The sequence below is a fragment of the Schistocerca gregaria genome, chromosome 1 (assembly GCF_023897955.1).
Source record: "Schistocerca gregaria isolate iqSchGreg1 chromosome 1, iqSchGreg1.2, whole genome shotgun sequence".
NCBI lineage: Eukaryota > Metazoa > Arthropoda > Insecta > Orthoptera > Acrididae > Schistocerca > Schistocerca gregaria.
This window is the reverse complement of record NC_064920.1, coordinates 221,456,693-221,474,919: the sequence shown is the minus strand read 5'-3', so window position 1 is coordinate 221,474,919 and position 18,227 is coordinate 221,456,693. Positions and strand designations below refer to the sequence as shown.

At 40.6% G+C, this 18,227-nt stretch overlaps 1 protein-coding gene across 1 annotated transcript in view; it reads left to right on the top strand.

Annotated features, from left to right (window-relative positions):
- Positions 1-18,227, top strand: part of LOC126337834 (cytoplasmic dynein 2 intermediate chain 1) — a 150,594-nt gene that overhangs the window by 44,762 nt on the left and 87,605 nt on the right. Inside the window, exon 9 of the mRNA XM_050001502.1 lies at positions 7,992-8,141. Within this exon, the coding sequence (XP_049857459.1) occupies positions 7,992-8,141 (150 nt within the window). The remainder of the gene's footprint in view (positions 1-7,991; positions 8,142-18,227) is intronic.

The window sequence follows — 18,227 nt, the reverse complement described above, 5'->3', positions numbered from 1 at the left end:
AGGTTAAGGTAAGTGCTCTGTAGTTCTGTGGTTGCTTTTTTTCCCCTTTTTAATGTAAAGGTTTAACTATAGCAAGTTTCAGTTTCTTCGGAAACACACCTTCTTCAAGTACACAATTTATTAGATGGACTAATGGTCTGGCTAACTGACCCTTGCATTTTTTCAGTGGAAAAGGAGAAAATTCTTCCCATCCAGCTGATCTTTTATTTTTTAGGCTGTCAATTAGCTGTGTTACGTCGTTGATGGTTACTGTAGGTAGCTTACAAGAGTCCCATTCCTTTTCCTTATAGCATTTAAACTGCTTTTCGTGTTTCATGCAAGTATCATTTTCAATAGAATCTATAAAGTAATCATTAAATATATTACTAACTATATAAGGATCAGAAAAATTATCATTATGTATATTTAACTCTATATTATTGTACAAACGAAAAGAGAAAGTAAGACGATAGAGAAGATTTCGAAATGCAACAGAGACAATAACAAACGTAATTGTTGGGTTCAAATTAATGACGATGTAAATAAAACAGAAAGAAACTTCCACATGGGAAAAATATATTAAAAATAAAGATTCCAAGACTTACCAAGCGGGAAAGCGCCGGCAGACAGGCACATGAACAAAACACACAAACACACACACAGAATTACAAGCTTTCGCAACTGGCAGTTGCTTCGTCAGGAAGGAAGGAAGGAGAGGGAAAAATGAAAGGGTGTGGGTTTTAAGGGAGAGGGTAAGGAGTCATTCCAATCCCGGGAGCGGAAAGACTTCCCTTAGGGGAAAAAAAGGACAGGTATACACTCGCACACACACACACACACATATCCATCCGCACATACACAGACACAAGCAGACATATTTAAAGGCAAAGAGTTAAGGGCAGAGATGTCAGTCGAGGCGGAAGTACAGAGGCAAAGAAGTTGTTGAAAGACAGGTGAGGTATGAGCGGCGGCAACTTGAAATTAGCGGAGGTTGAGGCCTGGCGGATATCGAGAAGAGAGGATATACTGAAGGGCGAGTTCCCATCTCCGGAGTTCGGATAGGTTGGTGTTGGTGGGAAGTATCCAGATAACTCGGACGGTGTAACACTGTGCCAAGATGTGCTGGCCGTGCATCAAGGCATGTTTAGCCACAGGGTGATCCTCATTACCAACAAACACTGTCTGCCTGTGTCCATTCATGCGAATGGACAGTTTGTTGCTGGTCATTCCCACATAGAAAGCATCACAGTGCAGGCAGGTCAGTTGGTAAATCACGTGGGTGCTTTCACATGTGGCTCTCCCTTTGATTGTGTACACCTTCCGGGTTACAGGACTGGAGTAGGTGGTGGTGGGAGGGTGCATAGGACAGGTTTTACACCGGGGGCGGTTGCAAGGGTAGGAGCCAGAGGGTAGGGGAGGTGGTTCGGGGATTTCATAGGGATGAACCAAGAGGTTACGAAGGTTAGGTGGACGGCGGAAAGACACTCTTGGTGGAGTGGGGAGGATTTCATGAAGGATGGATCTCATTTCGGGGCAGGATTTTAGGAAGTCGTATCCCTGCTGGAGAGCCACATTCAAGGTCTGATCCAGTCCTGGGAAGTATTCTGTTACAAGTGGGGCACTTTTGGGGTTCTTCTGTGAGAGGTTCTGGGTTTGAGGGGATGAGGAAGTGGCTCTGGTTATCTGCTTCTGTACCAGGTTGGGAGGGTAGTTGCGGGATGCGAAAGCTGTTTTCAGGTTGTTGGTGTAATGGTCGAGGGATTCAGGACTGGAGCAGATTCGTTTGCCACGAAGGCCTAGGCTGTAGGGAAGGGACCGTTTGATATGGAATGGGTGGCAGCTGTCATAATGGAGGTACTGTTGCTTGTTGGTGGGTTTGATGTGGACGGATGTGTGCAGCTGGCCATTGGACAGATGGAGGTCAACATCTAGGAAAGTGGCATGGGATTTGGAGTAGGACCAGGTGAATCTGATGGAACCAAAGGAGTTGAGGTTGGAGAGGAAATTCTGGAGTTGTTCTTCACTGTGAGTCCAGATCATGAAGATGTCGTCAATAAATCTGTACCAAACTTTGGGTTGGCAGGCTTGGGTAACCAAGAAGGCTTCCTCTAAGCGACCCATAAATAGGTTGGCATACGAGGGGGCCATCCTGGTACCCATGGCTGTTCCCTTTGATTGTTGGTATGTCTGGCCTTCAAAAGTGAAGAAGTTGTGGGTCAGGATGAAGCTGGCTAAGGTGACGAGGAAAGAGGTTTTAGGTAGGGTGGCAGGTGATCGGCGTGAAAGGAAGTGCTCCATTGCAGCGAGGCCCTGGACGTGCGGGATATTTGTGTATAGGGAAGTGGCATCAATTGATGCCACTTCCCTATACACAAATATCCCGCACGTCCAGGGCCTCGCTGCAATGGAGCACTTCCTTTCACGCCGATCACCTGCCACCCTACCTAAAACCTCTTTCCTCGTCACCTTAGCCAGCTTCATCCTGACCCACAACTTCTTCACTTTTGAAGGCCAGACATACCAACAATCAAAGGGAACAGCCATGGGTACCAGGATGGCCCCCTCGTATGCCAACCTATTTATGGGTCGCTTAGAGGAAGCCTTCTTGGTTACCCAAGCCTGCCAACCCAAAGTTTGGTACAGATTTATTGACGACATCTTCATGATCTGGACTCACAGTGAAGAACAACTCCAGAATTTCCTCTCCAACCTCAACTCCTTTGGTTCCATCAGATTCACCTGGTCCTACTCCAAATCCCATGCCACTTTCCTAGATGTTGACCTCCATCTGTCCAATGGCCAGCTGCACACATCCGTCCACATCAAACCCACCAACAAGCAACAGTACCTCCATTATGACAGCTGCCACCCATTCCATATCAAACGGTCCCTTCCCTACAGCCTAGGCCTTCGTGGCAAACGAATCTGCTCCAGTCCTGAATCCCTCGACCATTACACCAACAACCTGAAAACAGCTTTCGCATCCCGCAACTACCCTCCCAACCTGGTACAGAAGCAGATAACCAGAGCCACTTCCTCATCCCCTCAAACCCAGAACCTCTCACAGAAGAACCCCAAAAGTGCCCCACTTGTAACAGAATACTTCCCAGGACTGGATCAGACCTTGAATGTGGCTCTCCAGCAGGGATACGACTTCCTAAAATCCTGCCCCGAAATGAGATCCATCCTTCATGAAATCCTCCCCACTCCACCAAGAGTGTCTTTCCGCCGTCCACCTAACCTTCGTAACCTCTTGGTTCATCCCTATGAAATCCCCGAACCACCTCCCCTACCCTCTGGCTCCTACCCTTGCAACCGCCCCCGGTGTAAAACCTGTCCTATGCACCCTCCCACCACCACCTACTCCAGTCCTGTAACCCGGAAGGTGTACACAATCAAAGGGAGAGCCACATGTGAAAGCACCCACGTGATTTACCAACTGACCTGCCTGCACTGTGATGCTTTCTATGTGGGAATGACCAGCAACAAACTGTCCATTCGCATGAATGGACACAGGCAGACAGTGTTTGTTGGTAATGAGGATCACCCTGTGGCTAAACATGCCTTGATGCACGGCCAGCACATCTTGGCACAGTGTTACACCGTCCGAGTTATCTGGATACTTCCCACCAACACCAACCTATCCGAACTCCGGAGATGGGAACTCGCCCTTCAGTATATCCTCTCTTCTCGATATCCGCCAGGCTTCAACCTCCGCTAATTTCAAGTTGCCGCCGCTCATACCTCACCTGTCTTTCAACAACTTCTTTGCCTCTGTACCTCCGCCTCGACTGACATCTCTGCCCTTAACTCTTTGCCTTTAAATATGTCTGCTTGTGTCTGTGTATGTGCGGATGGATATGTGTGTGTGTGTGTGTGCGAGTGTATACCTGTCCTTTTTTTCCCCTAAGGGAAGTCTTTCCGCTCCCGGGATTGGAATGACTCCTTACCCTCTCCCTTAAAACCCACACCCTTTCATTTTTCCCTCTCCTTCCTTCCTTCCTGACGAAGCAACTGCCAGTTGCGAAAGCTTGTAATTCTGTGTGTGTGTTTGTGTGTTTTGTTCATGTGCCTGTCTGCCGGCGCTTTCCCGCTTGGTAAGTCTTGGAATCTTTATTTTTAATATAACTCTATATTATTATGAATATAATAGAGGGAAACATTCCACGCGGGAAAAATATATCTAAAAACAAAGATGATGTGACTTACCAAACAAAAGCACTGGCAAATCGATAGACACACCAACAAACACAAACATACACACAAAATTCAAGCTTTCGCAACCAGCGGTTGCTTCTTCAGGAAAGAGGGAAGGAGAGGGAAAGACGAAAGGATGTAGGTTTTAAGGGAGAGGGTAAGGAGTCATTCCAATCCCGAGAGCGGAAAGACTTACCTTGGGGGGGGGGGGGGGGGCGGGGGGGGGGGAGGGACAGGTATACACTTGCACACACACACATATCCATCAGCACATACACAGACACAAGCAGACATTTGTCTTCACAGTGTTCCTCATATCATTAACTACTGCCCAGCAACTATAAAGTTAAATGAATATTTAATCAAGTATAATGTTTTAACAGAGTATTTATTGTGATCTCAATAAATCAAAGCATCTTTACAAAACTCAAATAAGTAGTAACATACTTACAATAATGAAATGAATCTTACTTCACAAGCTTCATGCTTCCTGTCCAACTTCACACAAAGTACTGACCCACTCTGCCAACATGGCTGAAATCTTATATACCTTTTAAACAATTCCAAACAATCCTCAGCATTGTTTAAAATGGTTTTTGATTAAATAACAATTAAAATATGTATTTAAAAACTGATAATAAATATATAAATGTATGTTTGCTCCTGTACAGCAAGCACAGTACTGTATTAGTCTATGTCCGTGATTTGATTCGAATATAACTTCTCGAATACGTAATTGCAATAATGTATTAACATATTTTATTAATTACTAGAGGCTCCCTTCACAGAAAATATTCCTATCATTTACAGTGCTTTTGTACTTCAACATAATTGCAATGTAGTAGTTAGTTTTGTTCATATAATTTTTTTCTGGCATATTACATATTACGACTTTCTGTTTACATGTCTGATCCCGAATTAGACTGGAGAATGTACATTTTAAGTGGGTTTTTTATGGATGGTTACATTTCAAAGTTCAGGGATATAAGGGCATTATATTAATTGTAAAATTGCAATTAGGTTTCACAATAAGTTGCATATACTTATTATATAAAACAATGAAAAGTCCATGATGGAATAATAACTATATTATGAAAAGGATGCACTGCTACTCACGATATAGTGGAGATGCTGAGTCATAAAAAGGCACAACAAAAAAAAAAGCTAAACAAGTAAGCTTTCAACCAGAAGGCCTTCTTCTGAAGTAGATAACAAACATACACACTTTTATGCAAACACAACTCACACTCACATGATCATTGTCTTTGGCTGCCAAGGCCAGATTGTGAGCTACAGTGCATGACAAGAGAAGCAATCTGGGTGTTGAGAGTAAGGAGGTGGGGCAGAGAGGGGGAGGTATAGTAGGATAAAGATGGGGGATGGTAAAATGTTGCCATTATCAAGTGTTGCAACTGCAACAGATTAAAATACAATAAAAGTAGAGGTATCAGAGAAAGCATCGAAAAATAGCAGGGCAAAGAGTTAAACCAATGTATGAGCCAACTTATTTGTTCTCTTACTTACATACAAATCATTAGATGTGGGTAGAATCCAAGTCATTGTCAAAATATAACCTTTGGTTATATAAACCAATATTGATAAAATAAATGCTAGAATGTTTGTGTAATATGCTAATTTTCTGGCAACTGACATGACCCAGTTTATATGGTTGTGGAAAATAGATGACCAAACCACAGGTTTCAAACTTTGCTATGTTATGTCTAAGCAGCCACTGACATAAACATAAGTGGAACGATCATGTAAGATCATCATAAAGACATCCCAGTTTGCACAATGAGATCTGTGGTGTGTCATGGGAGCAGGTAGTGGGACTCTTTATTATGCAAGCTGGTTACATTATCTTTGAAGTGGCCAGAGGATGCCAGTGGTTATATAATATGGTGTGAAGAGCCAATTTTCCAGTGTGCATGTAAAAACATGACTTATTCCATCACAATTAAAGATACATGAAAGTACAATCTTGCAAGAGTGAACCATTGATACATGGTGAATTATAAAATAAGCAGCTATACATTGATATGAATTCACAATTGTTAGATAAATGTTCTGGAAGAAACAGCAAACAACTGCTCTCAAAATTTCAGCTGGAAAAAAAAATTAATGTCAAATACAAAAAATGCACCGAAATACTGAGAAACACTAATAGGTAAAATAGGATGTGTAAGTAAAGAAACTATACAACAGAATGGACTGGAAAAATGCAGTAGATGTCAATGTTAACAAAATAAAAACTAAGACACGCCACAGTGGTACGACCAGAAAGATTGTATGAATGTAAATGCCTAACACTGGACTAAAAGCTGAACAAAACAGAGGTACTTGAATGATGGATTATTAGAAAGATGGCTGGAAAATGAAATGTTGTTAGGAGACCTACAAAAATGTAGGGATGATTAAACTTTTTGGTCACCTCTACTGAATTAATGAGAACCGGCTAATGAAAAAAATATTCCTGTATTTCTGGAAAAAGAAATTGACAGTAGCATGGTTTGCAGAAATAATAAAAGAACTAGAAAGAAATAACATCAGAGAATCATAAATAATAGGCAGAAATCTTTTTAAGACAAAAATACTAAATTTAGATGGTTTTCAGTGCAGAAAAAATATGAAATTGGGAAAAACATGGGCAAAAGAAAAGAGAAGACAACATGAGGAGAAGATGAAGGAGTTCTGGAAAAATAAAAAACATCAAGCTTCCAACATGGAACTTAAAAGTGTGGAGACGTGACAATAGCCACTGTGCCAATTTTTGGTTGAACTACTTAATTGCTAAAAGACACACAAAGCACCTTGAAAACTTTATCTGCCATTTTCTCAGAAACTATCAAATGTCTACAGGTAAGCCAAGACACATGTTCACTTATTTTGACCTCTCTTCCACTGATCAATGGTTCGCTGAAACTAGATTACCATGTTCTCCTCGTAAGTTGGAAAGTATACCTAACCTCTGGATTTACAAGTGCAAACAGGCCCAAAGCACTCATTTTCCTAAAAGACAGCCCTAAGCAGCAAAGAAGACAAATTTGACTGAAGATGTATAGAAAGGGATAAGCTACAGTTGTAGGCCATATGACTCAAAATTGCTTCAAGCAAAGTTTCGTGCCACGCTGTTGTTTTCTAATTTGTGAGACGAAAAAAAGAAATAAACATTTTGCAGTAAAATTTGTTATCCATAAATGAGGTTAGTTGTGTGTGACAATTAATTTTGTTTTCTTACAAATGCTGAAAGCTTTGTCAATATCAGGAAAAGAGTAAAAACGTTAAAAAAAGAACAATATTCTTAGACTTCCAACTGATTTATCATACATGTATACTTCTTAAAAGACAAATATTTAAATTCTAACTTATTAACTTTGTAAACTAGTAAGTGCATAGGTGTTTGTGTGTGTGTGTGTGTGTGTGTGTGTGTGTGTGTGTGTGTGTGTGTGTTTGCTATAATGCAATTTTCCTCAGGAGATTAGTTTTAATTCAATTGCTAATCTGTGAAACTCCATTCATTTAAAAGTTTATGAACATAAAATAACAAATTACGTTACATTTAAATCGTACTGGCAAAAAAATTACTATATGTGCAATTGCAACACACAAAAAAATGAATATTTTGTAAAATCTCCGTCTTCCGAGATTAAACGCTCTTTTACACAAATTCTTTTATATTGCTGTTTACAGTACTTTCATGCATAGTTCAGTACATATGTTTAATGAGCCTTTACATGACATAACTCTTATTTGAAGTCTTTGTTTTATGAATTCTTGCAAAAACTTGAACTACTGATTATGTGCTATTTTCACAGGCATATGTTCAAACTAATGAAGACAATCTAACTGAAGAAACTCAGACAGAAGAGATAATAATGAAAAATAAATGGACACAGAACCCAGTGTCTTTCCATACTCTCAAAAAAGAAGATGATATGAATAATGAAATACAATTGTTTTCACAGGCAAGTCAGATAGATGCTTTAAATGTTAGGTTGTTAATAATACACAGAACATATGCATGATATGTCAGCAACACCATTTGTATTATTTTTCACTCATATTGTCAGTATCAGCACACATTTGATATTTCATGTTTCATGTTTTTGATGTCTTAAATATGTCTATTAAATACTGTATTTACTGAATGGGCAGTAATAATATGGAAAGGACAGATTGCCACTCACCACATTGAGAAGGCTCTGGCACAATGAAGAAAACACCAGAAATACATAAGCAAAATTGTATATAAATCAAAGACACTAGCTAGGTATGTAAGAGCTGTTGTTGCATGGATATGTGTAGATTCTACTTCTGTGGAAGTGCTTTGTGAGAAAACTTAAAGATTTTTTGTAATACTTTTCATTGTTTGTGTCTGCAACTCAGTGCATCCTCTATGTGGTTAGTGGCAGTCTATGCTTTACATGTTGTTGTTATTCCATCCTCGACTTTGTTTAAAAGTGCAATAATCTTTTTTTGCTTCAGAAAGTGAGATGAAAAAAAAATAATTTTACATTACTGCACTTATTTTTATATTTTTATCAATTAACAAAATTATCACTGCAATTACAGAGGACGCAGTTAAAACACAGGCTAATAAAATTTTTTCACTTGTGCCATCTGTCTGCACAAAAGTTCTTTATTCTGTATGTAGATTTCTCAAAAATATCATTTTGATTACTGTGTAGATGTTCCAGAAATAATAAGTAGTGCTAAATATTGTTCATGTTATCAGTGTCCACCCTAATTAATGTGTTTCGTTAAGAAAAATACAAAAAAATGAAGAGAGATCAATGTACCTTTACAGCACAGATGAAATGAAACTACATGTTTACATGATTGATTTTTGGATAAACAGTTGAATGGCTGGAGTGACTGGCTAATGATTGTGATGTTTGGTTGTTTATGGAAATGTGTCAGTGAAGAATTGAATTGCTGATTTATTGTATTCTGACCCATCTACTTGCTTTTACAAACCACAATTGTTAAAGTGACTGCTGTGATCCATTTGTTGCCCATGACAGCAGACCGTTGTGTTGGCAGTGTTACCCACTTTACATAGTGATTTCCAAAGAGCCCAGTGCCTGCACACTGTTGAAAATAGACGGCATTGCATTGGGCATCCATAAATCGACTGTGGTCATATCCATTAATTCATGTGCCTTTCCTATCCTGCACTCTACTACCACACTATTATCCAGTACAAGGGCAGTCACTTGACACTGTCAATTTTTCAGTCCATAAGTGCTTCATCTTTTAATGAAGTTACAATTGTATTATGGAAAGGAAGGATTGCTGCTCACCACATAGAGGAAACACTGAGTTGCAGACATGCGCGATGAAAAGACTGCCCAACTCTAGACTGGCTCCAGACCTACAACCTCCTTTCTGGTTACCATGACCAACTACATTCTCACTTAACAATAACTTCTCTTTTGTGGATATCACCTGCAAACAGATCCATGGCACACACATGGCACCACCCTCTTGCAAATCAAATTAAATCAAATCAAAACCTTTGGACAAATAAGTTCTTCTTCAGAAAGAGAAACATGCATACATTCCTACACGCACAATTCACATATACGTGGCCACTGTCTCTGGTTGCTGTGTTGCTGTGCCCCAACTGTGGACTGTGACTGTATCTGACCAGAGCAACAGACTGGGATGCTGGGGATAAGGAAGAGGCATGGGGCAGGGAGGGGGAGGGATAGCAGGGTAGAAATACAGCATTATTTCCTGTCCTCCTCAATTATTTCCTGTCCTCCTCAAACCCTTTGTGCCATCCAAGAACTTCTCCCCTGAGTCTCTTTCTCTCCTCACCCCTACCACTCACCCACACTTACCTCCATGAAGTTTATTAACCCAACTACCCAGGGTGCTCCACTGTGACCAGTTACTGTGCCCCCCTCCCCACACACACACACACACACACACACACACACACACACACACACACAGAGAATCTCTATTCTTGTGGACTAACACCTTCAACCTATTACCCATAACTTACCCTGCTATATCAAAGACACCAACCATTTCCTCTGCCGACTGCCCAAAGTTCTTTTTTCTTTATCATTCGGCATCCTGCTCACCACTGTCAATGGCACTGCCTCCTACATTACCATCCCATTGCCCATGGCCTTGCTGCTATTGAACAGTACACTTCCCAATGCCAGACTGGCTCCAAAGCTACAACCTCCTTCCTGGTCACCATGACCAACTACATTCTTCCTTAACAATAACTTCTCCTTTGTAGATATCACCTGCAAACAGATCCATAGCACAGCAATGGTACACACATGGCACCATTCTTTACCAAACTATTCATGGACCATGCAGAGGAATTCTTCCTAGCACCCAGAATCCCAAACTCCTTACTTGGAACAGAGTCATTGATCTGGACTGAGGGTGAGGACAACCTAACTACATTCCTCCAAAACCTCATCTTCTCCCCCGTTCACTACACCTGGTCCTCCTCAACCCAACAAGCCATTTTACTTGGTATTGGCCCCTATCTTAAGGATGGTTGCATCAGTACCTCTGTTCACATCAAAGCTACCAACCACCAACAATACCTCCCCTTCAACAGCTGCCACCCATTCCATATCAAGAAGTCCCTTCCATACAGCCTAGCCAACTGTGGTCACTGCATCTGTAGTGATGAGCAGCCCCTTTCTAAATGTGCCAAGGGTCTCACTAAGGCCTTTACAGACTGAAATTACCTTCCCAACCTTGTTCTGAAACAGATCTCCCATGCCTTGTCTCTCCATTCACCAGCCGCCTCCCACATGTCCACTGTCTGACCACAGAGGGGCACTCCTCTTGTGACTCACTACCCCTCACATCTGGAGCAACTCAATCACATTCTTTGCTGGGTTTTCGACTACTTCATGTCATATCTTGAAATGAAGAATATCCTACCCACTATCCTCCCCACTGCTCCCACAGTGCACCTACACCATCCACCAAAACTATGCACCATCTTTGTCCATCCCTACTCCACCCCTGCTCTCAACCCCTCACCCCATGGCCTATATCCCCACCGTAGACCTAGATACAAGACCTGACTCATACAATATCTTCCCACTACTGCCTATTCAAGTCCTGTCACAAGCATGTCCTATCCCGTCAAAGGCAGGGCTACCTGTGAAAGCTGTCATGCGATCTACAAACTAAGAGGCAATCACTAGGGCACTTTCTATATGGACATGACAACTGATAAGCTGTTTGTCCACATGAATAGCTACTGCCAAACTGTGGCCAAAAGACATCTGGAACATCCAGCTGCTGAACATGCTGCCGAACACAGTGTGCTTCATTTGAGTGACTGCTTCACAGTCAGTGCCATCTGGATCCTTCCTAGTAACATCAGCTTTTATAAACCACAGAGGTAGAAACTCTCCCTATAACATTCATTTCCGCAAACCCCCTAGCCTCGGCCTTTGCTAGTCCCTGTCCTTCACCAACCTGTCCGCTTCCCTGCACACTCTCCAGCACCATATATGCATTCTATTCCTCCATAACATGTACAGTCTTTCTTCCTTCTCTATCCACCACTTCTCCCTGCCCAGTACACCCTTCCAACTGTGCACCTAGCAGCCCTATCCTATACCCAACACATCCCTGCATGCTCTCACAGCCAGCTCTACATCTCCCCCACATCTCCTTACCTCACACCTACCTGAGATTGCTGCTCACATCAAAAGCAGTCACATTCTGACCATAGTGGCGGCATGTATGTGTGTGTTTTCTATTTCTGAAGAAAGACATTTTTGTCTGAAAGCTTAAATGTTTAGGAGTCTTTTCATTGTGCCTGTTTCTGTCTCATTGCTTCCTGTGATGTGTACCAATCTATCCTTTTCACAGTCTGAAAACTTAAATGTTTAACAGTCTTTCCATTGTGCCTGTTTGTGATTCAGTGCCTCCTGTGGTGAGCACCAGTCTATCCTTTACATAATATTGTTATTATTCCATCCTGAACTTACCATTTCTTAATGAATTTGCTATTTATAATTCAATACTTTGAGTGTATCCAGAATGAAATTTTCACTCTGCAGCAGAGTTTGCACTGATACAAAACTTCCTGGTAGATGAAAACAGTTTGCCAGACCAAGACTCGAATTCAGGACCTTTGCCTTTTGCGGGTAACTCCTCTACCACTTGCCCGCGAAAGGCAAAGGTCCTGAGTTTGAGGTCCGATGTGGCACACAATTTTACTCTGCTGGGAAGTTTCTTATGAGCGTATTTAGTCAAGCCTCATAACAAGGTGCTCCGGGTTTGCAGCCTCCCAGAAAATTTAATAATCATATGATTTTTCAGTGTTGTAAATTTATTTAGAACATAATAGTTGGTATTTGTTATATGGCAGACAGAATGGCAAAAACTAAGCTTGTTTAGGTAAGAATAATTATTCCTTGCATTGTACATCATTATTTTACCCATTTCATTTTTCTTAATACTATATTGTAAAATGAAATTACGATTTCATTTTGTTGTGAGCTGTATTGCTGTTGACAAAGAGTTAATAACATTTTTTTCCACTGGCATCAATATAGTAACTTGTATGTTGTGTACGTAATTGTCTGTGTTCATATTCAAAAACATTAAACAGGGATATAAACCAGCACCACAGCTCCACATAAAATCATTGCACTTATGCTTTCGACTGCATGTAGCTATTCATTGTAAATGGATTTTCAACTGACTATCTACAACCTAAATTTGTTTTGTACAGTCTAAAATAGTCTGATTGTTGGGTTTTGTACAGAAATATGTCAGTTGAAATTTGTCATGTTCTTGCTGAACTTATGTAATGTTCATTCATCAAACCATAGGGCCTACTGCAGCTACTCATGAAGGAGGCTACACTGTAACAGCAACCACTGGGAGGTACTTCAATATTGTTTTGTTTGAAATGAAGATTGAGACCAATTATTTTATCGGAAGCCTTGTCAAATTTCATATGTTCCTTTGATCTGCAATGATTGCATGTCTGAAATTTAGCAAAACAAAAACAAAAATACTGCAGTTCCTGTTATTTTGCATGTTATTGCTGATTTGTGTGCTTCACAGTAATATAAAGTTAGAATGTGTAACTAACAGCATGCAGCAGGGTAATGTAATTTTTTCGATCATGTGTATTCAATCCTGGTTTGTTGCGAAGATGCTTACAACTGAAACTCATAGGTTTGATTGAGACTTGTGGTGGGGATCATTGTGCAAGATATTCTCTTTCAGTTTCAATTATTCAATTCAAATAATTTTTGAAATTTCTACTTTTAATCATTTGTCCATAACTGAATTGTTAAAAATATATCACATGGAAGTTAGACTCCTACTATATAAAATTGCATACTGATGCCACTGCAGCTTCGCTTACTTATTATAAAATATATTGGTAACCAATATGCTATTTATAATAGTGACTACTTAAAATCCTTGTGTAAAAATGAAATAAACAGTCTGTGATGCTAATGTTGCTATATGTCTCCACAACCGATATTCCAGAATACTCTCTGAACTATGACATGTACTAAAGCAAGAAGGGTCTTTTGGCACTCCACCCCCCTCCCCTCACTCATAATCTGGAATAAAAGGTTTTTGTTCATACAATAAACAGATAACAATAATTCTCAGGAATATAATAAGAATGCAGTGTCAGCTATAAAATTTAGTTCTTATGGCATGACATGTCTTAAAACTGAAAGCTCCTTTACATCCAAAATGGCAATTTTAGAGCTGCCCTCCCTACAGCTCCCCCCCCCCCACCCCCACCCCCCACCCACCCCCCACACACACTTGGACAAATTTTCATGGATATGCACAAACAGATAACAAATGAATTTCAATCAAAGTCATGGAAAACCGGTATTTGGTAAAGGGAGCTGTTACCAAACAATCACAGAACAAATAAACTACAGTTTATGAACTTAATCAGAGGCATTATCGATTTCATAATGGGTCATGGCCCATTCACTCTGTAGCTGCATATATGTTGCCAAAGACAATGAGACAGTGTGAGTGTGGAGAGATGGTACACCACATCATGTTGTATTATAGTGTCCTCTAAACTATAATTTGGTAGGCATTACGAAATACTGATTCCAGGGCAATTATAAGTAAATTGCTACTCAAATACTCCTCATGGAATTGTTAAGGTTCAGACACAGAGAAATGCAACTAGCTGAATTGAAACTTCCTGGCAGTTTAAAAATGTGTGCTGGACCAAGGGTCGAACCCAGGACTTTTGCATTTTGCGTGCATGTGCTGTATCAACTGAGCTGCCCCAAGCATGACTCATGACCTGTCCTCACAGCTTTACTTGTGCCAACCTACTTTTCAAACTTCCCAGAAGTTCTCCTGTGAAACTTGCAGGACTAGCGTTCCTGGAAGAAAGGATATTGCAGAGACATGGCTTAGCCACAGTCTGAAGGATTGTTTCCAGAATGAATCTTCACTTTGCAGTGGAGTGTGTGCTGATATGAATCAAAGCTGTGAAAATGGGTCATAAGTCATGGTTGAGTAGATTAGTTGGTAGAGCACTTGCCTGTGAAAGACAAAGGTCCCAACTTAAAGTCTCATTCCAGCATATAATTTTAATCAGCCACGAAGCTTCATATCAGTGCACACTCCACTGCAGAGTGAAAGTTCATTCAGGAAGCAATCCTCCATGTTATGGCTAACCCATGTCTCTGTAATCTCATTTCATTAAGGAGTGCTAGGCCCGCAAGTATTGAGAAATTTGGAAGCTAGGTGATGAGGTACTGACAGAAGTAAAGCTGTGATGACGGGTCATGAGCTGTGCTTGAGTAGCTCTGTTGGTAGAGCACTTTCCCATGAAAGGCAAAGGTCCCAGGCTTGCTTGTCAGTCCAGCATATAGTTTTAATCAGCCAGGAAGTTACATATCACCACACACTCTGGTGTAGGGTGAAAATTCATTTTGGAAACAGCTGAATTGTTCAGCACTTGTCCAGTTTCCTCAGTTAAATTTTGAGACATCATTAAATACAACTATTGTCGCCTGATATATTGAATATAAGTGTATAACAGTTGTATCAATTCCCACTGTTTATTGTTGTCATTATTCTTATTCGCATACGGGCCCAATAGAACAATGCAAGGTACAATCCATGAAGATCACTTTTGATGGTTGGCATTCCTATGTGTCCATATTTGTTTCATCTTTCCAGAATGAAGTCTCTTTCTTTCACCAGACCACAGTGCTCCACCCCGTTTTCTAATTTATGTCTGACCAACTTTCCAAGCAAATATCTTTTGTCTGAATGTTTTTCTATTTGTAACGTCTGTCCAGGTTATACTGGCTACTTTAAGATACTCCTTAATCACAGTGATCCATTTAATTGGCCCAGTTTTGGCCTTACTTATGTTCTCGTAGAATTCTGCTGTTTGTTTTGTCAACCTAGAGGATGCCATTCTTTTAATGTGCCCATAAAATTTAAGTCTTCATTTTCTCAAATCACCATGTACGTCTGAGTAAGTCTTCTATTTCCTTATTACTTCTCAGCTTATAAGTTCCTCCATCAATTTTGGGGCCTAGTATTTTTCTAATAATCTTTCTTTCTTTCTTTTGAATTTTTTCAGTTTTCCTCTTTCTATTTAAAATTAAAGCTTCAGCTTCACAAAGAAATTCAAGTTTGATTACAGTTCTATAATGCCTAAGTTTACTGAATTTAGAAAGTGATTTTTATTATAAATATTTTGTGTTAATCTGAATGCAGTTCCCCCCCCCCCCCCCCCCCCCCCCCCCCCTTAGACATCGATCTTTGCAGCTTTCTCAGACTGTTTTCTTGTATGATTTCCCCCAAGTATTTAAATTGAGAATACCTTTTTACTTTCCCATATTTTGTGTTCAAAAACTTTGGTGCTTGTTTTTTGCAAGTCATATATTCCATTTTTTCGAATGATATTTGTAGCCCTACTTTCTCCGCAACTTCTTTAAGGATTTCAGTTTGTTTTTGAGCAGTGGTAATATCTCTAGTTAAAGCTGCCAGATCATCTGTAAAGGTGAGGCAATCTTCTCTAATATTACTTCTACCTAATTTGATTGATTGATATATATTTTGACTCGGCTATTGCTCTCTGCATTCTGTACTGTTTATTTTGTATTACTGTTTCGTAATCAGAATCGCTGTACTATTTATTATTAGTATGGGAAGACACAGTTCATTTGCAGTAAGTTGTGTATACTTCATAATTTTCATTCGTGCTGCATATCATAAAACTAAACAACTGGCAACTCCACACATGGGTCTTAGTGATTCGAGCCATGTTGAGCTCAACAAAACCACAGGGTGAGGCAGAAGCCTGGATACCCACTTTAAAAGTCAGGCAGTGTGAGAAATCATAATGGCGTCTGGTATGGGATGTCTGTTGATGGGGGCACAACTTATAAGAGCTATGGCAACAGTGGCGGCCATCTTGAAATGTTCAGATAGAAGAGATAGAGAAGATCCAACGGAGAGCAGCGCACTCCATTACAGTATCATTTAGTAATCGCGTAAGCGTTACGGAGATGATAGCTAAACTCTAGTGGAAGACTCTGCAGGAGAGACGTTCAGTAGCTTGGTACAGGCTTTTGTTGAAGTTTCGAGAACATACCTTCAGCGAAGAGTCAAGCAGTATATTGCTCCCTCCTATGTATATCTCGCGAAGAGACCATGAGGATAAAATCAGAGGGATTAGAGCCCACACAGAAGCATACTGACAATCCTTCTTTCCACGAACAATACGAGACTGGAGTAGAAGGGAGAACCAATAGAGGTACTCAAGGTACCCCCCGCCACACACCGTCAGGTGGCTTGCGGAGTATGGATGTAGATGTAGGTGTAGATGTGCTATCTTGGATTTGGATTATGTGTTTCAAATGGGAAGGGGGTCATGTGGCACATCATTTTGAATTACCTCTTTCTCAGTAATATACATGTGAAATCTGTTTTAAGATATCTGTACTTGTATAAGAGTTATGACTTGTTAAAGTTTAGGACACTTGTCAGAATCAGCATTACAGCATATGCTCAATATGACCTCCATTGTGCTGGACACACGATCAGAGTATTTTTTGCCAGTCCTGTTGCACACGTCACAGCATCTGTGGGTCAGCAGAGGCACACACCTCCTCAGTATGCGGACAAAAATGGGCTACATTGTTGATTTTTACCTCATACACAATTGATTTCAAATGTCCTCGCAGATAAAAGTCAGGAAGTGTAATATCAGGGGACCATGATGGCCAGTCAATAGGACTTCCCTACCTATCCAGTGACCTCCAGACTGTTCATCCAGAAACTGCCTGACTTCAGTAGCATAGTTGGGAGGTGCACCATCTTGGAAGAACGTTGGGAAATCACCCTGCAGATTCAACATCATTGGAAGCACATAATCACAGAGCATGTTAAGATATCTTTCCCAACTGAAAGTTCCATCAATCAACAATTGACCCATGGTTCTTGTGTCCAAAATCCCACACCAAATCGTCAGTTTTTCACCACCAGCACCTTGACAGGGATCCACCCACGAGGGGTTTGTGTCTGACCAGTAATGATGATTCTATTTGTTTAGTTCTCCCTGCACATAAAAATTAGCTTTATCACTGAACATCACCTGTCATAAGAAATTTTGGTCTCTTCTTACATTGATCCAGAGCCCATTCTGCAAACTGCACCCTCCCATCAGGGTCATCCTCCAAGAGCCGATGTTGCAAATGTAACTTGTATGGATGCTATTGGTGTGTGTGCAACATGCAGGACTGAATGCTGACTGATACCAGAACCAGCACATACTGCAATGTGGACTTTCCATAAATTGCCGTTGCAGTCTCCTCATCAGTGGCTGTTGTTGAACGTCCACTGTTGGCTGATCCACCACAGAACCTGTTGCATGAAATTTGTTCTATAACTTGGATGCTGTCATATGTGAAATGTCATTTGACTCAGGATATCGGACACTGAAATCAGAAAAAAAAAATCAGTCTGGTACTTTTTCCATCACTTATTAACACAATTTCATGTGTTTCTGCTGTGTAAGTGCC